General features: G+C 32.3%; 1 protein-coding gene across 3 annotated transcripts; it reads right to left on the bottom strand.

The window, feature by feature from the left end:
* Positions 1 to 5,209: 5,209 nt before the first annotated feature.
* On the bottom strand, positions 5,210 to 18,431 carry LOC135584632 (uncharacterized). 3 transcript variants are annotated; one of them, XM_065136175.1, is made up of 20 exons: positions 18,195 to 18,431; positions 17,935 to 18,087; positions 17,689 to 17,848; positions 15,742 to 16,060; positions 15,183 to 15,320; positions 14,899 to 15,091; positions 14,659 to 14,789; positions 12,715 to 12,933; positions 10,601 to 10,767; positions 9,672 to 9,750; positions 8,814 to 9,347; positions 8,391 to 8,728; positions 8,137 to 8,253; positions 7,957 to 8,061; positions 7,641 to 7,883; positions 7,046 to 7,114; positions 6,633 to 6,848; positions 6,265 to 6,372; positions 6,041 to 6,142; positions 5,210 to 5,903 (listed from the first exon to the last, which is right to left on the bottom strand). In XM_065136175.1, exons 1-20 carry the CDS (start codon positions 18,295 to 18,297, stop codon positions 5,612 to 5,614), a joined length of 3,786 nt encoding a protein of 1,261 aa, XP_064992247.1. In that variant the 5' UTR covers positions 18,298 to 18,431; the 3' UTR covers positions 5,210 to 5,611. The 3 variants fall into 3 exon arrangements, with proteins under 3 accessions (XP_064992247.1, XP_064992248.1, XP_064992246.1); XM_065136176.1 differs by having other exon boundaries at positions 5,213 to 5,906; positions 6,265 to 6,366; XM_065136174.1 differs by having other exon boundaries at positions 5,214 to 5,906.
* Between the last annotated feature and the right edge of the window lie 5,034 nt (positions 18,432 to 23,465).

Below are 23,465 nucleotides of genomic sequence, written 5' to 3'. Positions count from 1 at the left end.
CCAACATTTATGGTATCAAAGCTATGTTTGAATATGAACTAAGCATTATGGCTTTCAATAATAATTTTATGTCTCAACCCCTTATTCTCATCTTCTCGGGCAAATGCTATGAATTTTGAAGTATCAAGATGAAGACTCTATTCAAGTTTCAAGATCTTTGGAACTTAATAGAGAATGGATATGCAAATCCAGATAAATAAATCAAGCAGAGGGAGAATAGAAAGAATGACTCAAAGGTATTGTTCTTCATTCAACAAACTGTATATGAGACAATATTCTCAAGAATTACAGTAGCGACAACCTTCAAATAAGTTTGGTTGATACTTCAAAATAAATTTCAAGGCTCATTAAGGGTGATTACGGTAAACTTTAAACCCTTCATCATAAGTTTAAAATTTTGTTCATGAAAAACAATGAATCAGTGCAAGATTTTCTTTCTCGAGTGATTAAAATTGTTAGTTAAATGAAATCTTATGGTTAATATCTTCATGATCATATAATTGTTACAAAAGTTTTGAAAAGTTCAACTGATCATTTTATTGTTATAATTGAAAAGTCAAAAGATTTATATATATTTTAAATTAATAAACACTTTAACATTAAGTGTTTATTAATGTTAAATTAATAAACACTTTAACATTAAGATTTATATATATATAAATTTATATATATATTAAATTTATGGAATTTAATATATAGACACTTTAACATTAAGGGTTTAAGATTGTTAAATAAAAAAAATGATTTTTGGATTACCTAAAATTAATATACTTAATATATATGAATGATACATATTTATGATAAACAAAGTAAAAAAATAATTTCCTGTTGAAAAAGTATGGAGAGCATCTAATTGTCTTGAATTAATTCATGTTGATTTATGTGAACCTATGAATACAAAATCATTTAGTGAAAAATCAATATTTTTTATTATTTACTTATTATTATAACTGCATGAGTTGGGTATATTTTCTAGAACTGAAATCTAAAAATTTAATAATTTTTAAAAATTTAATATACTTATAGAAAGGCAAAGTGGTATATGCATAAAGACGCTTTGGACATATAGAGGTGGTGAATTTTATCTTATGAGTTTAATTTTTTTTGTGAAAAAAATGGTATTCATAAGAAATTGAAAGCACCATATACACCAGAGCAAAATGGTGTAGCTGAATGTAAAAATCAAATTGTAGTTGAAATGGCAAGAAGTTTGCTTAAAGAAAAAAATCTTCTAAATTAGTTTTAGGCAGAAGTAGTTGTATTAGCAATTTATTTATTGAATATTTCATCAATAAAGGCTGTTATAAATTGAACTTCTTTTGAAGTTTGGTATGGTATAAAGCTAAGTGTAAGCCATCTAAGAATTTTTTGTTGTATTGTTTATGCTTGGTAAATTTAGAAAATTATCGCAAGTTTAATGAAAAATCTGAAAAATGTATCCTAATTGGTTATTCCTTATAATCCAAAACATATCGATTATTTAATCCTATTAGTAGCAAAGTTATTATTAATAAAATTATTATGTTTGATGAAAGGACAAGTTGGAATTGGGAGAGCGAAATACAAATTCAGATTCTAGTAGAACTAGACACTCCACAGAATCAAGTGATAGATCTTGACAAGTTCATCTTCAACTTCACTCGGTAGTAGTTCAAATTCATCAAATGATTCCTCAAATGAAACCTCTCCAAGAAAATTCAGATGACTAACAAAATTTTATGATTCAATATTTGCTTTGTTTATTTCAGATCCTATAAGTTTTGAGGAAATAGTTGAAAAAGAGGAATGGCGAAATACAATGAAAGAAAAAGGAAATCAAGTCAATTGAGAAAAATGAAACCTGGGAACTAGTGGATCTACAAAAGAAAAAAAAGAAAAAAAAGTTATTAGATTGAAATGTGTATTTAAAATAAAATACAAAATAGATAGAAGTGTCCAAAAACATATGGCTCGGCTTATAGCAAAGGGATATTCACAACAACAATGTATTAATTTTAATGATACTATTTCTCTAGTTGCTAGATTTGAAATTGTAAAAACTTTTTTGGCTGCTCACTTGAGTTAGTCTATTTATCAATTTGATTTGAAATCTATATTTTTAAATGGAGATTTATAAGAAGAGATTTTTGTTACTCAACCTAAAAGGTTTTTTAGTTAAAGGACATGAAGAAAAGGTGTATAAGTTAAAAAAAGCGGGCTTAAACAAGCTCTAAGGCATTGTATAATAAAATTGATTATTATTTTCATCAAAATAGATTTAAGAGGAGTCATAATGAACCTATTATTTATCTAAAGAACGAAGGTGAAGATAATATTCTTATGATTTACCTTTATATTGATGATATTATATATATGGGTTCATCTAACTCTTTTATGATAGAATTTAAAAAATGTATAACAAATAAGTTTGAAATGTCATATCTAAGTCTACTACACTATTTTCTTGGGTTGGAACTAAAGCAAGGATTAGATAAAATTTTTATTCCATAAATAAAGTATATAATGGATCTATTCAAAAAATCTAATGTAATTAATTGCAAAGCTACAACAATACCGATGAATGTAAATAAGAAATTAAAACTTGAAGATGATATATGTTTGACAAATGTAAGATACTATAGAAGTTTGGTTGGAGATTTGATTTATCTAACTCATACTTGACCAGATATTACCTTCTTTGTTAGTGTAGTATCTAAGTTTATGCATAGCCCAAGCAAACATTATCTTGGAGTTGTTATAATAATTCTACATTATATCATTGAAACTACATATTATGGCATTTAGTACTCTCATAATTTTAAATATAAATTATATGGTTTCACTTATAGTGATTAGGTAGGAGCTTTAAATGATAGAAAGCGTATTTTAAGTAATGTTTTTAACCTCGAATCAAGAGTTATATCTTAGAGTTCAAAGAAGTAAGCAACAACTACGTTATCGACATCAAAAGCAAAATATGCAGTTACAACATCAGTAGCTTGTCAAGCAATATGACTTAGAATACTTCTTGAAGATCTTCATCAAGAACAAGAAGAAGCAACAGAAATATTTTGTATAATAAAGTCATAATTTCAATAACGAAAAATCTAACATTTCATGTAAAAACGGAGCATATAGATATATGCTATCATTTCATTGGAGATATTGTAGCAAGTGGAGCGATAGCAAGTATTGTAGAACAGATGAATAAGTTACGGATATTCTTAACAAGTCGCTTCCAGTTCAGAAGCATATTTATTTTATGTCTCAAATAGGTGTATGTAACTATGAATCAAGAATGAGTGTTGAGAATTGATTTATAGTAGTTATTGCTAATCATAGGTGCCTTGTAAGTCAAACATGTAATGATGGCACGTGTGACATGATATGCATTTTTTTAATTATATTATTTGATATTTTATCACTTAATCTTACATGATGCATATATTGTGATGTCCGTAGTAAGATTACGATAGTAAGACTGATTCACCTTTAAATACAGACCCTAAATAATCCCGGTCATAAGTTACTTGAGATGACCGAGTATACTAGTGTGTTGTACACCCATCCATATGATGGAGATGGCTAGCCTCATAGCTGCTCGTGTGGGGACACTAGGGATATCACACAAGTGCTCATTGGAGAATTAGTTCAGTGATTAATTTACTCACAGAATGCTAGATGGTTGATGATACCTCATTGTCAGACAATGATTCCGTCATCCCAATAGTGTATCTAGTCTTTAGACTTAAGATGCTAAGGATATCCTATGTGAGTGCTTTATTTTTTAATATCAAACTTATAGACTTGGAAGTTTCAGATATAGCACAATCGATCATCGAGAGTGGTAGCCAACCTTACGAGGGCTATGGAGTGTCGATAAAAGATCATCCACTCTCGGTGTCATGAGAGAAATATCTCATGTATTCTTGCTCAAGCAAATCCCTAGCTATGGTAATTTGAATTGAGAGAGAAAGAGTTCTCCAAGAGAATCCGATTAGAGCGAGACTCGAGTAAAAACTATATGGGCCTGACAACACCATACCCGGTATACAATCTCTGGGGTATTAGATGGATGAGGGACTATAGGTATACGGTAATTGAGGATAGATATGTCCAAAGAATTGAATTCCCTTATATCGTCTGAAGACTGCGGCGTAGTGGCCGAATACATCTGTAGTTGATGAGTCAAGTGAATTATTATAGAGATAATAATTCACTAAGTCAGAATAAGTTCTGACAAGTATGACTCACGGCTAGCTTAATATTAGACCTGGAGGGTCACATACATATGGTAGGTTTTGCGACGAGTAGAGGTTCAGATATGAGATATATAATAGAGCCTATATCTTATTAGATATCCAATAAGCCCCTGAATTATTGGATCATATGGATGAGATCCAATAAGAGCGAATGAGATATTATTGAGTAGAAATCCACTAATATAAGAGGCTTGGGTAGTTAGATGGAGATCTAATACCCAATAGGGCAAGATCTGTCACCTCCTATTCTCCTCTTCCCTTCTTCTTCTCAGCCAACAGCCCTTATTTGGAGTATATGGATATTTGAACAGTGATTTGAGGAGCATCTTTGCAGCCACTACCATGTGGATCACTGCTAGAGAAGAGGATAGTTGACCTCCTTCATCCTCTCCCACAGATTTGCAAGATTTCAAAGATATACGATCTCCCTAGACAAAATACATCTCTCATATACGTATGGTTTTCAATTTTATGATTTTTGCATATCAATCTTCACACGACGATGAAATCTTTTTGTGAAAATCTGATATTTTTATTTCTGTTCTTCCGTTGCGTATGTGATGTTGCCCCTAGATTTTCCTACAATTATCTAGGTAGTTGTTATGTTCTAGATAGTTATCATGTTCTAGATAATTATAGGCATGTTCTAAGTAGTAGCTTATGATCTAAAAGTTATAGGATAGTTCCTTCACCTAACTCAATCATGGGTGACATGATGGGGTGAGATAATTACCACTAGGTTCTATAAATATGACCATAGTTCATAAAGTAAGATGGAGTGTGTATACTTAAAAATGTTTTAAAGTATTCTATATCGTACCTCTTTAATATTATATCGATTTTTCATTAAAATTATTCTTTTTTAATTATATCATTATTTTTTTATTTTTTTTTGTGCTCCTCCCTCCTCAACATACCCTTTGGTGGTAAATCCACTACCCCGCAAATGGGATGATATTTAAGTCTACTAAGAATATTACTGGATAATGGAATTTGACTACCTCAGGTTTAGTATATATATGATTATCTAGTTACTAAAAAGAATACGAGGAGTATATAATACATGAAGAGAGAAAATAAAAGGAAATACATTTATAGAGGAATGCGAGTACATAAAAGGAAACAAAATAGATTTTTGGGGCACGCGACTCACTAAGAGCTGCGAGGTGGCGTAGGACAAGGTGATCCGGCGACGGCCATCACCATGCTAAGCTCCTCCACTTCTAACGGTAGCATTCTTTGATTGAATGCTTGTAGAATTTAATTCGACTATCCAATGCCAAAAGAGAAGGTATTAAAAAGAAGGTACTAAGCTGATTCTTCTAGGCCGTCCGTCTTTACAAGTAGCAAGCACCATGGCAATCTTTGTTTTACTCCTCGTCTTCACCCATAACCAGCTTAAGATTCCTTTTATGACCTATCCTACTTGGGGGCGCAGTAGCATTCGTTTCACCCTCCGAGTCGAAGTAATCCATCAGCTCAGCTTCTGTAGCTCCATCCCCCGCCTTGCTGGGCTCATCCATATTGTCATCAAAACCATTGGTGGCCGTGGTGGCGCCAATTTCATCTTCATGGGATTGCTGTTGCGCGTCCATGTCATCATCCAAACCAACACCGTCCGTTTCATGATCCGCAGATTGTTGGTCAGGTTGCCGTTCCGTTCTTCTTCCGCCAGGATAAAAAGAAACAAAGCATTTAGTAACTCTTGCAAGGATTGGCTACAAAGTACACCTAACGAGACAGGTGCTTGTATATAGCTGAAGTGTTTCTTGGTAGGTAATAATACCAAAATTACTTACTTGAACAAAGTCGCAAGAACCTCCTCGTCCGAATCATGCCGAGAAATTATCTCCTGTGTAGCCTCCTTTACTGGTGACTTATTCCTCCTCTTTCTTCGATTTCTGACATAAACATTTAAGTTCATAGATTAGCCAGACTAAACTGACAGACGAAGAAAGTAGATGGGTCCTAACTGTCTACAAGAAGTACAAGATTTCTGTTATTAGCTACATCAGATACACACTTTGACGTGGTTCTCACAACTCCAGAATCATCTTCCACTGGCAGCTCTATATTCTGGGGTGGGCTACTTGATTCATCCTCCTTTGTCAAGGATTTCCTCTTTCTGTGGCTTTCCAACGAATGAACAAATAAAAAGCTTTAGCCTGACATAAAGAACTTGGTAACAGATATCTGATTTAAGAATCAACTGACAATGGTCAGGATATCTGATAAAAACCGACAGAAGCATTAGTAGCATGACTAAGATGATATTTGGATTTTGGACTAATCGTCACATAAAGAACCATCAGGCTACCACATCACCAAAAACCAAGAACCTCCAACATGGCATCCAAGTGCGCTTGTGTGACAGAAAAGTAAAGCATGTACCTTTTTTTAATTGCTAACAATGTCTCTTCTAACTGCACTCCTTTCTCTTTGTTTTCATCATCTCTCGAGTGCTTCTCAATTTCAGGTGAGGTCAATTTTTTAGGAGCAAGCAGACCTAGTTGCTTGAGTTTCCAGGAAACTTGGGCAGCAGTGCAAGTGTTATCAGCATCCAAAGCTTTGGCTATCATATGACTGCAATTCTTATGATCCTTAAACCTGTATAGCACATGCAAACATCAACAAAGAATAAAGGGTTATTGTAAGAAAATTCCATGGTAATGTACACTTGCAGGATCTACCAAGCTTAACAGCTGTTTCATGCCCAGACACCAATCCAACAGATTTGACGAATTATTGTAAATGAAAACTTAGCCAATGGTAAGCAAAATGGACAGAACATAATCAGCATCAACCTCTCAAAGAGGATTTTGATCTCAAGCTCCTGATCTTTGCTGAATGCTTGTACTCTCTTTCCTCTGCGGCTGGAAAAAAAAAAAAGCAAAATTTTAAACTGCTAATCATCCGTGACAATCACAAAAATAAATATAAACTGGAAGAGTGACCCAGTAATGGTGCACCCCAAAGAAAGGTCCTAATACAATATGGTTTGGAGCATTTAGTGATACATTTGGACCTTTGCAACACATCATCCAGACTGCACCCTTAGTATGAACATTTTAGAACGGGGTCATGATAAATCCAAAGGAATAAATAAATAAGATTACTTACACAAGTGTTGACAGAGAGTATTCCAGATGGATATATGCAATCTGTTGCAGATCTCAATCAAACTCTTAGGAAACAGATAGGTTATCTAACTCTAATAGACTTTGGCTGATAGCTATTTCATACCATAAAATGGTGTTTTAGATGAGTATGAAACTTAAGGTTAGGGTTTGCTACAAAAGTTAGCACATCATATCACGCAAAATCTAGTTTTCTCTGAACTCAAAGTATGTCTTGGAGATGATATTCATAAGACTTGCTATATAATTAAACAGAGCTTACATAGATGTTTTTAGATAAGTGTCATTCTCTTGTCCTTTTGGAGTGATGGTAAATGCAGTACTAGCTTCTTCTGTGGGATCATCTCCAGCTGGCAAAGGCACATCAACACATGCCAGCTTTTTACTCCTCGTGGTTTGTAGACCAAGCTGTTTAAGCTTACAGTAGATCTGAACTGCAGTTATTTTTCCTTCAGGGTCTAAAGCTTCTGCTATAAGACGACTGCACTTTTTATCATCCTTGTATCTGGAAAATTTAAAATGCCCAAACCAAATAAGCCTGCTACTTTGAGAACAATAAAAATACTCAAAACACTTACTTATCATATAAATGTTTTATCATGGTCTCTTGTTTTTGGTCAAATATATAACTTTTCTGCCATTTGAAATCTTTTGTCCTCTGAAATCTAGATGATGTTCCTTTGCTGCATCACTTACAAGTCAAATGAAAATCTGCTCAAAAGGAAAAAAATTCATTGAATATTTTGATGATTGCTAACCTTACATCCATCTCATCATCATCATTAGAGATGGATCTCATGACATTCTTTTCACTAACATGTTGCTTAGTTTTGTACAAATCATCTTCATGAAACACATCAAATGGATTTTCATCCCTGCACAGTCACAGAGCTGATCAACTTAGCAACAGAACTAGTACTGGAATTTGATTTAGAAAAATAAAAGAGAATAATCCTTTGTAAGACATAACTAGCATATATGATGAGATACAAATTCCTCACTCGTAACTTGCCTCTGGTTATTGAGATCATACGGTATCATGAATTCATCATCACCAAGAGAATCTGCTATGTTTTTCTGTTTGTATCCTATATCATTTGTCAAAACAACTTCATCAGTATGCGAATCTCTTTTGGCTAGGCCAGAAATTAGAACATCTGCACTGATGCAATGGCATTCTTTCCGTGTCTTCCAGAAGAGCATTTCAACAAAAAGCAACGGTCGGTCTTTCAATAACTTCAGCATTTTCCTTGTAAACTTAGTGAGAAAATTTACAATACTAGCATATTCCTTGGATGCTGATGATTTTTGGTCAGCTAGTATATTATAGAATACCCTGAGGACCGATAACTGCATGAGTAGACAGATTATTTAGAACGAACAAATAAACCATCAATATTTGGATGAGATAGGCATGTGTCAACTCAGATTCTACCTGGTAGAGCATTGGGGAAATATCCAGATCATCACAAATTCGTTGCAACATGGTGATGATGTGGTGGTTTGTACTCGCAGAATTGCTTTTATAATACTTCAGCAACCAGCATAAATTGTGCACAACATAATTGTTTGCAAAAGTAGCGACCAATTTGGATATATTGAAGTCCACTTCATTTGTCTCAGGCAGCTGATCATCGCTGGATGAGTCTGTTGGTTCATGTACTGGATCAATGAAATTAGTATTCACCACATCACCACCTAAAGCTACCATGTCATCTCCACTGTGTCTTATGTTGTGCACAGACGCATCCGGCACTGCAGCATCATTAGACATAAAAGTGCCTTCTTGGTTATCTCCTACTTTATCAGCTAAACTTAGCTCTCTTAATTGCTCTTTTGACATATTATTTGAATGCCCACCAGTCTCCTCTGTTTGAGCAACAATATGTTTGGGATTCACATGTTCTCCCAAATTATTGGCCTCTGTATTTGTCTTCTTCTTTCTGCCTTTCCTTGATTTTCTAGCAACCTAAAGCTCACATAGTAACAAACAAGATTTAGCAAGTAATTTACCAGGGCAACTCTATGTCTTTCATTTTATTAAAAAAGTTACTCTATGATCTGTAACCTGATATAACTTGTAAGGACAAATTGAAAAGATAACTTAGACTTTGTTAAGAATTAACGACTGAAACAAACTCTGGTAGCTTGGGATGCAAATAAAATCCAAGTATAAGCATCAGGATCTAGCTTTTGTATGGAATGCATGAGACCAGTACCATGCATAAGGAATCATTGAAATGCCTATAGGCAAAGCCCAATTTCAAAACTTTCAGGTATGAATAGAACATACCCTTAGTGTACCATGTGCTTGAAGCTTTTCCATAAGTCGTAACACTACATGCATTATTTCCAACAAATCTGCAAGATCACTGATGAAGAAACTGTAAATTTCAACAATGAATTCTAACCAGTATATTTAATAGTGCTTCAAATAAGAAAGAATATACACAATGCACAGAGGAAATTTTACAGTGAAAATAGGAGAGGTAAGTTAGGTTTTAGTTTGGGCTTAGGGTCTACTCAAGTCAGTTCATTGTAGACTTGTTGTAGCAATAAGTTTATGACCTAAGAGTGTGCAATAGGAAAGACAAAAGATATTGGAGACAACTACAAAAGAGGAAGATTATCTTGTAGTTCAACAGGATTCAGTAAGATAAGTAGGCTTGTTATAGCACTGCTAACTAGGCCAACATGACTCTTTCACACAATAATCCACAAGAACAAGAAGACACACATGTGCTTTTTGCACCAATTGATACAGACTGAATCCGCAGCAGTTGAAAACATAAGTACCACATTATGCTACTAACAATAAGCATATAAATATAAAGACAATAAATTGACAAAATAGTATATATTAAGACTCTAGCATCTGTAAGAGTTTTAGTCCAAAGCAGCTCATATTTGAAACTGTTTTCCATTGATAAACATATAGATACGACTCTAGCATGCCAGAACATAACACTGCATGTGAAGCATTCAATTCTCCTTCAGATCTTATTTCTGGTCATGATAAAAGCATAGGCTTGTGTAACACAAAAGCACAAACAATTAGTATAGTTATAAAAATAAAATCATCTTGGCCATCTATAATTTTCATATCCTACTATGAACCTGATACATGGTATTTCCATTAAGCATGAAGCTTATATAACATACATAAGAAACAGACATCATAAACTAAACCTTCAAAAATCATGAAGCTTATATAACATGAACCTTTTAGGTTGTTTATGGGTGTTGAAAGATCTGAACATATTTTGGAGAAAATGAGTCAGCCCCTGATCCGTCTGATCATAGAACAGCTTATATAGTAGAACACGAGCAGTTTGAGTTTCCTTTGAATCTTCAGGCAACATTCTTAGCACCAAATCTAACATGCGAATCTGCATAAAGAACAAAAAATTAAACAGAAAACATAAAAAAAACTTTGCAAGTCACACTTTTGGCATGCAGTAAAGAGCAAATCCATTATAGACAATCAAATACATTGCATGGTGAAGTCAATAAAGCACTTGATAGGCTTACTAACACATGCAATTGATATACAACTCTCAGAATTAAATGGTCTAAATCATCATTTGCAAAAATAAAAGGCACTTTATGGTTTAATCATACTGCAAAAATGAATATCTAATGCCAAAATATTTTATTTGGATTTTAGAAGAAATAATGAGCATTAAATTAAGTGATAACTCCAACTCCTCAATGACAACAAAAGATCGATGTAGCCACCCCTAGATAGTTGAGACATTACGGATTGTTGTTATTGTTATATAGATCTCCAACTTTCAAGCATCAATTGATACACTACAAGTACATTGTGGTTCAAAAGCTTATCTGATGCAAACAACCGAGACTATATCTTCTATGTTCTATATCAGATTGTAATGAACAAGTCAAACATAATGAATGGCATAATTACTGCATTTTAGTTAATATAATAATTCAAATAAGCATTAGAAGTTATTGTTAATGATTACTGCATCTAGAAAGAAGACAGTTCATAAAAAGGCTGGACATGGACAAGTTGTGGCCAATGCTTACACTCACTCATGAATTCAGACATTGGACCCAACATCAGCATGTACTAGGCAGGCAAGCATGAAGTTCACCTGCCATGTTAATGGCATTTTAAGGCCAGCCCAAGAAGGGCAGCCACTTGAGAGGCTTCGAGCAGTTATATGACATTCATGCGACACTGTATAAAGTACCATAATAGACTAGGAAGGGCAACTAGGAAGAAGATTTTGGCGATTGAATTGGTTTCCTACATCAAGTTATAGAGAGAAATTAATCCTATTTCAAGTTGAACCCTGTCCAGCTCAGACTAGAGGCCAGCGAGCCCTTAGGGCGGTTGGGCACCCAAAACCCTCAAAAGATGTGTTTGGCCAGGCTTTGCAGCAAGGTATACTACAGGATTTTAAAGGATAGATCAGTTACAATTGGCAATATTCAATGCTAGAGTTGGCCACTTGGCACCATTAGCCTACATATACATGATACGCTGTAGCTCAATGAGGCCTTGATACAAGACATTTTCTCTTATTTCTAGCATTAACAATGTTAGATGATTTATCTCCACCACTCATGTTCTCTTTGAAAGTGCTTCTTTCTTTCAAGAACTCTTGTTTGGAAACAATTTTAAACATGTAAGACAGTTTGTAATACATTTTACAGGTATCAGTCTGATACCAAAAGAAAAAGATAGGATGTGAAATCATGTTCAGAATTTGTTTTATGCATTGGATGTTAAACAATTCAAAATACTACAAGATTTGTAGAAAGAAATTTCAAAAAAATAAAGGGATATGACCATAGAAATCCATTTATCAATCATGAATTGTAGACAACAAAATTTGACTAGTGTTCCAACTTCCAATAAATCCTCAATGGACAATTATGCTGAATGCATATGTTATCTGTTCAATGGAAGATTATAAATTGTTTTAGAAAAATGAAGAGATTATTGATAGCATATTGCTAGAGATTTGCAAGTTACTATAGGTCTACTCTTGTTCTCTACATTTGAAGTATTGGTCCAAAAAATCCAAGACAGGTCAACTTGATGATGATATTTGGATGAATGCACATATGCCAACTTCTATGTTATTTTAATGACAGGCTAATAAAAAGATTAATTTCACTTTCCAAAACATAGATGGATAGCACATAACCAAGTAATATTCATTATCCACAAGATTGAACTTCTTTATTTGTGGTTTAAACAAGCCAGAGCAGAACTTTAAATGCAATGCTGAAATATGGTGCTAGTTCATTTGATCTATTACATGCAACCAAATTACCAACATAGAAAAAGCATGTACACTGACCATATTCTTAAACAAAGAACCAGCTGCTGATAGGGATTTGTAGTCATTAGTTTCTTTCAAGCTATCAAAAGCCTGAAGCCATTTAGATATGACTAAATTAAACATGGCTTCATTTATGGTCTCCGCAACTGGTCCACATATATTCCCATGGAATGATAAGTTATTGACAAATTCATCTTCATGTGAAGGATCAGAAATGGGTTCCTCCATGTTAGGTTCCTGACAAAAAGAGAACGTGAAATCAAAGTAGCAAAAGCACTTGCTAAATTAAACATAGATAACTGATCTAGACTTAGTACCTGTTGCATATCATGCTAGTAAACAGTCTTACTATAAACAAAGAGCCGTAAGACCACTGGAAAAATTAAGTGGTGGTGCTTGAAAACATTATGTCAATCAGAGATTCATTCCAAAGCCTACTTAAGGAAGAAAGGTTCATAAGTGCTGATCAATCCTACAACTTGTAACAGTGAGAACACACTCAGAAAAACTTAGATGGTCCATGAATAATTGGGTACTACCTGCATTCAGTTTTACTCTATGATAATAAACAATGAGAATACAGAGTGAAGATCAACATGAGTATGCCAAAAAGGCATGTTAGATTTAAGAGGAAATCTTTGACCAATATTAGGCCCTATGGATTCTCATGTAAACATCTACTTTAAATGTCCACAGAGAGGAGAAGGAAACATCTAAACTTATTTTATATCAAAATTTGATTCCTTTAAAGAACTTTCTGTCTCATATTCCTTCCATATCTTTTTTCACATTAGTACATTACTGCACTTCTTACTGTGAATCCTAAAAAAAGGACTCCATTTGGCAAAGTAGCATCCTTTTTTTTCAACTTAATATGCTTTCTCAAAAGCACAGTCAAGCTTGGACACAAATATTTAAACATGGTTAGAATCAAGGATTCCCATTTTTATGATGGGAGTATGCCAGTACCTTTTTGGCAAACTATATACACTCCACATCAGCAGGCATTCCCCTGATGGCACCCTGCATAAAAATCATTGGTTTACCCTTTGGCTCCCTCCAATAATCTATCCAAACCATCTTATTCATTCTGGCTTTGGCTTTAATAATTAAGAAGTCTATAGAAGATTAAACAAATTAGAATGATAGTAATGATTTATGAACCAAAAATGCATAACCCAATAAAAAATCAGAAGATTTTTGGGAGGTTGTGATAATGGGAGAGTACTGTAGATTAAAATATAAAATGAAAATTGCACCAAAGTTGGAAAAGTTCTACTGAAAAACTTACAATTCACTTCCACAACTTTCACAAACATGAAGTGCTACAAATGAATAAAGGTAACTGAAATAAAATATTCAATATTTCTTGGGGTTTGGGGTGTAATAAACTGAAATAGGACAGGGTTATGGAAAAGGCATAAAGCATTAACTTATATGAAAGATACATGTTAATGTGTTAACCCTCCTGAGGATTTTGCATGCATATACAAGTCCACCTCTGAAGTAGAAACATTAGCCGTCACCCTCTTTCCATTTCTATGAAGGCTTCAGACCACTTTTAATCTAAGCCGATTAATAATAACATGTTTTCAGTTGTGCTCAGCCACAAGAATCTGAAATGAGAAAAACTAAATATCATGATACCAAAAGAACCAGGATGCAGAAGCCAACTAACAAATCATCTTTGAGCACCTTCTTCCATCACACATGCATTTAAAAGACATCTACAAACACTATCCTAAATTAGCTTTTTTCTTTTGTCCTTTACAAAAATCAAAATTAAATTGTATGTTTCATTTAAATACCTTCAAAAATGGTATCTGGTATGGTGCAAGATCAAAAACATTGCAAGAAGCTCCAAGTATCAATGCATGAACATAAGCACCACAATAGATAAACCAAGTTATGCCCAGAACATTTTGGACAAGAATGACTGCAACCCTCAATTCTTTTTCTCACCTTTGAGATTAGGATCTTCTGGTGCTGGAAGGCTAGAACAAATTTAGCAACTCCAAAAAACATCATAACATCAGTTTTTTGAATGGACTGGCATTCCTTACTGATATCATCGTGAATGGACTGCATCAAAACTGAGCAGTAGGCCAGATTATAGTATGTGCCATATCAGACCAACAAGACTTGGAAAGGATGAAAAACATGAAAAAGGAACTACAAATCTAAATTATTAATGAAGCCTACCATTATAACCTCCTGACAAAAACTGGTTCAAGAATTCATACAGCAATTCCGTAATGTTTTCCTTTGCTGGAGGCAAGTTGTCATGGTCCCAAGCAATCCTCTTTAATGGACCACGTTGAACGTTACGAACTTTTACCATGCCATTTTCAGAAGCAGAAGTTGGGTTACGTTTAAATAGGGTTTTCGATCCATCCTATAATCACAACAGCAGTAGAAACTCATCAACCATCAATCTATATTACCAAAATATTTCATGGTGTCAGCAGTTGGTTAAAGAGTTGTACCACGCCAAGGCGAGTAAACGTTCCGCTGAATTGTGAATGTCGTTCCAAGTTCCTCAGCCTGATTATTCTTCTCTTTTCCTCTTCCTCATCCATAATTGTCCTGAGAGAATCTACAGTAGTTGTGATATCTTCCTTGACCTGCGCATATGAGCTTTACCATGGAATTGCCAGTTCAAATAGAAAGGAAAAAGCAGCTTAATAAATTATTTGTTCCTAAATGTTTAGCATCTAAAACTGGAGAAGTTCTACACTTGCAATATCAACAGAAAACAATTCAGCAAGACAATTGTTTGGACAAGAAGACTTCAACATATGACTTCCATATTATCCATCTCAGAAACTAACAGTAAAAGGTAATGCCTCCAGTCACAGAAAACAGAGTATACAGAAATATTTAAAGGAGACAAAGCTTTCAAAATGCCTAAGACAAAGAAAATAAGAGGACTTTTCTTATCATAAAGGTCAACGTATAACTAACTATAAAGTGGAAAAATTTTGAAAAATCTACATTAAGATAAATTGATTATCACATACAAGTAGGAGAAGGATCAGAATAGACCTTAGAGCTTCTTTTAGAAACTTTGGCTATCAGCTCTGGTTCTCGGCCCAGAAAAATATAGTAGAATGTTTCCAATAGAAGAAGATTATCTTGCTGAAGATAGCCAGAACAACCATCAACATGCTGCGTCAATACTAAGATCAGATCCAGTACATACTCTTGAAACATGAGCTCCAAAAATCTATCGGTCAAACAGAAAAACTGAGTGGAAGATCCAGATGACTTCTGTTGCAGTGTAATATCTTGGATGGCTAGGACATTTCGGAACAATGTAAGCACCAGCTGAACCAATTTCCAATCATCATCCGTGAATGTTTTACTGTGTTTGAATATAATGTTAAACAGAAACACTTGGTCAGCAACTATTGCCATTGAATGCAAATATGGTAGAAATAAGAAGAGGACTAAGGATCATTATATGATATAATGCTATCAGCCAAAATAGCACAAAGGATTGTGGGAAAGCAAATCCAATATCATATCACTTCTAAATAATTTGCAGCAATTGATAAGGAGTGATTTCATCTTGGTTCTCAAACTTGATTTGCAGCAATAAAGTTCTCAAACTGTCCTACTTGCAGCAAATTTGCTCTCGAGTATTACCACCAGACTCCATCAAGGAAGATTAATGGAGCGCTGAAGTGTGGATACGGTCACCAGCTAAACATGGCAATAACTTTTTGCCAATTCACTTCTTTGGTCATCAGCCTTCAACCAAATAACTTGTCACCAATTCTCCTCTTCTTTGTTTATTAGCCTTGACCCAAATGAACCTGTCTTATTCTTCTCTTCCTTGACGGAAACATCCCCAGGATTGATACCAACATCACAAGTGAACTCATGACAAAGGGTAACCCAAAAATTCGACACCAGTGGTGAAGCCAAAAGAGGTAGCTATAGTGGTGCTTTGGTGGTAGAAATGGGAGACACTAGGTGGAAGTGCCCAAGGACGATGCAGCTGTGGTCTCTAGTAATGATGGTGTAAAATGGAAGGAGAAGAGGAGCTTCAGTTTCCTCTTTTCTTTCATCTCAGTCTCTCATTATTTCTCTTCTATCTTTCTTCCCATACTATCCTCTCTCTTCTTTCTCTCCTTTCACTTTTGTCTTACAAATTAGGTCATTATGTTGTAAGATGTTGTTGAAATGTTGTTGAATATAAGCATTATGTTTTAAGATGTTTATAGCCATATGCTTCGGTCAGATTTGTAACAAGATTTGAAATGACATGTTTTACTTGATCCAGTCCACAACCCAATGGTAGACTCAGGTATATAGCATTCCATCAATTCACCTTGATGGAATAGACAGTAGGACTTGCTGCAGCAAATGTAATGGTTATCAAAACATCTTAGATATACCACATAACGAACCAGCAAAGCCATCCCAGATAGCAACATATATGCCCAGGCTTTTGCGCATTAAGTAGTTCTGGAGACATGTGACATAAGATATAGCATGCAGAAAGCAATACCTGATGCAACTCATGGATCTCATAATCAGATGATGAATTACTAATGAGACAAACTAATAGATCAGGTATGCACGAGAGAGAAATAATTACTATAAGACAATTATCAACTGCAACAGGAATTGAAGGATGTTGCATTTGATAGACACTCTGGTTCAGCTGTTGTAATGATCAAGAGATGAAAGTCCAAATTCAGGAAAATTACAAGTCCCACTGTGCCTATATAGGACAACTAAAATAATGAATTGTAGTAAAGGTCAGCTGATCTTAATCAATACTCTTCTTGTCATCTCTACAAAATGTTTGCATCGTACAATGATTTCATTTTCTCTGATGTACAAACAGAACAAAAGAAAATTCAACCTCGCTTTGTAGTGTTGCCAACTTCACATGAAAAGCACCAAACTAAATCTAAGAAGTATTAGCATAGATATTATAAGAAGAAAAAAAAACTTAAAAGATGGAAGTTGTAAGATCACCATTCTAAATGGTCCAATGGATCTTCAAGAAGGCATACTATTACGGCTATTGTGACAGGACGTGTCAATGCAGCCTTTAAATCCCACAGATACTCTATCTGCTGTGCAATACCATCAGACGAATGGTCTATTGGCATTGTGAGGAACACCAAAATCTTGACTGCACACAGGAGGAACAAGAGAAAAATATAATAACAATCGCAACTCAGCCTACAAGAAGAAACCCGCGATGACATGGGGATTTACCAGCATTGATTACCAAATTCCGATCGCTCTGGTAATATTCTATAAGAGGAACCAAATTTCGTGATACCGTGTTCCATTTGCAAATCTGTTTGAACACGTCTCGCTGCCGTGGATCATCCCGCCTCAAAAATCTCTGCAGATCCTTCAAATTATCTGGAAAAAGAAAAAAACACCAATCTCGTTGATGTCGCGAAGGATTCGTGTCCGCGAGAAGAGTACAAGAACCTATTCAAAAAGAGGTTTAAAGCTAGAAATTCTACCTAGACAATATTCGCCCTTGGCGTAACCAATTATGGCGCCATTCTCGTCCTCATCGGCGTACCCGATCCCCGCGCAGATGATGGAGAGCCCTTCCGTGTCCATGTCTCTCTTGCCTTTCGCGACGGGATAGCGAGTTAGGGTTTCGGCTGGTCGGATCAAGGAATCTTGAGATGGAATATAAGTGTTGGAAAGGGGAGAGAATGAAGAGAATGATGGGGCGGTCGAAGAGAGCGGCGAAGGAGATAGGAAGAGCGGAGGGCAAAGATGAGACTGAGGGCGGGGAGTGCGTAAAAGAGTTACAATTTTCCCGCCTTTTGGGCGGATATTTTTCGCGCGCTGCTACACGAGGCTACGTTCTCCTTGGAGAGGATTGTATGCGAACTCGAACTCGAACTCGAACTCCTTGCGTGGTGATTCACATCGTACCTGATATCGAGTTGAATAAGACTCATGTTTAGTTTCACATCAAAGATTTGATCTCATAAATATCCAATTGATCAAATGGTCCTTTGAAATTGAATCATGATAAGATGAAGCCATCGATCGATCGATCTGAGGTTGATTGTGATCCAAGATTTAACTAATGATCTTAGTTAATTTGATATTTCTATTATGAAAAATAGCTATTGTGGAAAGAGAGAGTAAGAAAATAAAAAGAAGCATGTGTATGGAAATCTTTATTATTTGTGAAAGTATTAATGCATGAGATTAATTAATATTGGTAAACGTATATGATTTACTACATAGTATTAAAAATCTTTATTATTTTTAAAATACTATAAAATAATTTAGATTTTGATGGTTCAAATAAATATATGGTTTGAATAATTATCTATTATTTTATATGTGTTTTTAAGTTATCCTAACTAAATTAATATGAAAACATCAATCATATTATATTTTATAAAGATTATAAAAAATCGTTTGAATATTTTTAGTTTCAAATGATATATGACTGCATCAATGATAAGCGGAAAAAAAAAATTAATATTTTAGTTTTTTATGACACGATAATTATCTAGTGAACATTGCTATATTGGGTCATATATTAGAATATATTTTAAAAATTAATTTTTTTTGTATATCATAACATAAGGAGATGTATTACCTATATCATAGGGATTAAACATAATTATGGAGAGAATAAACATGATTAAAGCTATTGATAATATTATGAATTTTTTTTTCTTAGATATATATACCATAATTGTACTTATATTTATGAGCTCTTTGCTATATTTATGGTTATTTGTGAATATCTAATGATAGTCTTTTACACTAAAATGATTTATGATTTGATATTATGAGATGCATATAAATGTATGTTATGTAATTTTAAAAATATATGGAAATGTTAAATATTTGTAAACTTTATAAGTACGAGGAAAGTATTTGATGTCTATATATATATATATATATATATATATATATATATATATATATATATATATATATATATATATATATATATTTCAAAAGCATATATTAAATACATAAATATTTGTGTTTAAAAAAATATTTATTGTTTTTGCTCGTATGATTATTTTTTATTTTTTATTTCAAACATGAGGAGTAGCTTATTTGTGTTTCGGATTGAAGAATCATTAAGAGTCTTAGGCATTATTGTATATTGAGATTATTTTGAATATATATTATTTGGAATGAAATATTATGAATTCCATTAAACAAAATTTGAATATCTTGTGGTTGAATTGATTATTAATTGATTTTATTTAATTAATATAAGATCGTGGTGTTGTACCCATCCTTGATCATCATAATTTATGGTATCAAAGCAATGATTCAATATCTTATAATAAGTATAAGTTCTAAAAATATTTTGAGGACTTTTATGATTTAAATTGTCGTAATATTAAGTGTAGAGGATAATATTTTTATTGCATTCAAAGTTTTGGTTAGCTTAGCCGGAAAAGATCCTAACATATTATCACAATGTTTTGGACTTAAATCTCGCCTTTACTAACAAAAAAAATTAAGTGTAGAGTACAATATATGTGTTTGATGATCAATATTAAATATATATATATAGTGTCTCAAGTATTTTTTTTATATAAATTTTAAAATATTAAGTCATACATGATATTTTATATGATTGATATGATAAAGATGTATTAATCTTGATTGTCTTCTAGATACCAGAAATAAGAAACCGTGAGAAGGAAAAGTAAGAGGAAACAAAGAAGAGAAAGGAGCGAGAAAGAGAGGGAGGAGAGGAGAGAAGTGAAGGAAGGAACAGAAGAATAAAAACAAAAGAAGAGAGAACAGAAGAGAAGAAGAAAAGGGAAGAGAGAGAGAAAAAAATAAGAGTAAGAAAATGTAGAAAAAGGAAGAAAATAATAAAGAGAGAAGCGAAGGAGGGAAGGAACAGAAGAATAAAAACAAAAGAAGAGAGAACAGAAGAGAAGAAGAAAAGGGAAGAGAGAGAGAGAGAGAAAAAGGAAAAAGAAATAAAATAATAAAAAATATATATGAAGGATTTGGTTTGATAGTAAATGAAAATTCAGACAAGTCTAGAAAAATTGCATTAGGTATGTTTTTAAATTCCATTATATTCCTACTAATCAAATTAGTATACAGGATTAATTAATATAGATGTTCTTAGAATATTTGATATTTATATTATGAAAATAAAAATAAAAAAATGATTATACTGAAAAAGAAAAGAAAAGAAAAGGAAACTTCATATTTGTATGATTACATCGAGGATATGTAATTAAAGTAAGTATTCAATGACTTCATCTAGTCTATTTAAAAAAAAAAATATTAATGCATACATTTAAAATTTATAAATACATATAATTTTAATTAAAGTTATTTTTATTTTAAAAAAAAGTATAAAAAAAAATTAAAATACTATGTTACAAGCATTTATTGATTTATGTTGTCTAATTTATATGAAAATATATGTTCAACATTATATTTGGAAAGGTTTGGAAAAAAAATGTGAATATTATTAGTTTGAAAGGATATGAAAAAATATTTATTCAAATTTTTATTTGATACAAAATATATATTAATTTTCATAATACGATAGTTTTCTAATGAATAAATATAACCATTAGTCACGAACAAATGTCGTCACAAAAACTATAAAAGTCATCACTAAAATAATTAGTGATGAAATGAGTTGTTATCAGCTTTCAGTTACTAAATTATGATTTTTTAGTGATGGCTTACTTTTATGGCCCCAATACATTTAAATTATGTCACTAAAAACAAATAAAATTATATATATATATATATATATATATATATATATATATATATATATATATACTTACTAAATTATGATTTTTAGTGATAGCTTGCTTTTATGGCCAATACATTTAAATTCTATCACTAAAAACAAATAAAATAAAATAAAAATATATACACTTACTAAATTATGATTTTTAGTGATGGCTTGCTTTTATGGTCAATACATTTAAATTCTGTCACTAAAAATAAATAAAATAAAAAATATACACTTGCTAAATTATGATTTTAGTGATGGCTTGTTTTTATGGCCAATACATTTAAATTCCGTCACTAAAAATAAATAAAATAAAATAAAATATACACATACTAAATTATGATTTTTAGTGATGGCTTGCTTTTATGGCCCCAATACATTTAAATTCTGTCACTAAAAACATATAAAATAAAAAATATATATATACACTTACTAAATTATGATTTTTAGTAATGGCTTGCTTTTATGGTAAATACATTTAAATTCTGTCACTAAAAACAAATTATATATATATATATATATATATATATATATATATATATATATATATATATATATATATACTTACTAAATTATGAATTTTAGTGATGGGTTGCTTTTATGGTCCCAATAAATTTAAATTCTGTCACTAAAAACAAATAAAATAAAATAAAAATATATACACTTACTAAATTATGATTTTTAGTGATGGCTTGCTTTTATGGCCCCAGTACATTTAAATTCTATCACTAAAAATAAATAAAAATTATATATATATATATATATATATATATATATACTTACTAAATTATGATTTTTAGTGATGGCTTGCTTTTATGGCCAATACATTTAAATTCTGTCACTAAAAATAAATAAAATAAAATAAAATATATACTTACTAAATTATGATTTTTAGTGATGGCTTGCTTTTATGGCCAATACATTTAAATTCTGTCACTAAAAATAAATAAAATAAAATAAAATATACACTTGCTAAATTATGATTTTATAATGACTTGCTTTTATGGCCAATACATTTAAATTCTGTCACTAAAAATAAATAAAAATAAAATAAAATATACACTTGCTAAATTATGATTTTATGATGGTTTGCTTTTATAGCCAATACATTTAAATTCTGTCACTAAAAAAAAAAATATTTAAATTCTGTCACTAAAAACAAACAAAATAAAAAAATATGCACCTACTAAATTATGATTTTTAGTGATGGCTTGCTTTTATGGCTAATACATTTAAATTTCGTCACTAAAAATAAATAAATAATAAAATAATATTTTGATGATGAACGATTTTATCACTAAATAAATTTTAGTGACAACTTAGGTTTGTAAATAATTTATGTTTAAATGAAAAGAGTAATTTCCATCACTAAATGACAACTTAGGTCTGTCACTAATTTCTTGACAACCAATCAAATTTTACTAAAATTTCTAACAATCAATATATAAAGAAAAAGAGAGAAATTGATATTTGAAGCTTCAAATTACAATGTTCATTTTGTCCAAAAATCATTATTAGAGTTGATACAATCACAAAATCTATAACATCCCAAGAAAGAAAAAAAACATCATCTTATGCACCTAAATAGAAAAGATAGATGTATTTCACGTACATCATCTTCTATTCCTTGCATGAAATCACAATTACATAAAGACAATTTGTTAGGTTGGGAAAAAAGAAAAAAAAAACAAAATGGGATGCATAAAATAAAAGAAACTAAGAAAACACATTAAATTTTAGACATTCAAATATGATCATATTCACATTTTACAAGTTAACAAAAACACAAGTCTTAGTCTTTTATTTCAACTTCTCAAAAAGAAATATATAGATGCAAATGATAGCAAATAACCTATAAAGCAAATTACACTACATCTTACAACTCTAACCAATGTGCTAATTTGCCATCATAACTGTAGGATTACAACCCAAAACAGTAATGTCATTTGACTGGTGATGCCCACCAACCATTCACTCCACTAGCATGAACTTTTTAATGAATTTACTAATAATTCCA

The sequence above is a fragment of the Musa acuminata genome, chromosome BXJ3-1 (assembly GCF_036884655.1).
Source record: "Musa acuminata AAA Group cultivar baxijiao chromosome BXJ3-1, Cavendish_Baxijiao_AAA, whole genome shotgun sequence".
Lineage (NCBI taxonomy): Eukaryota > Viridiplantae > Streptophyta > Magnoliopsida > Zingiberales > Musaceae > Musa > Musa acuminata.
Note: the sequence above shows the minus strand (reverse complement) of the source record. Positions and strands in the feature narration are given on the sequence as shown.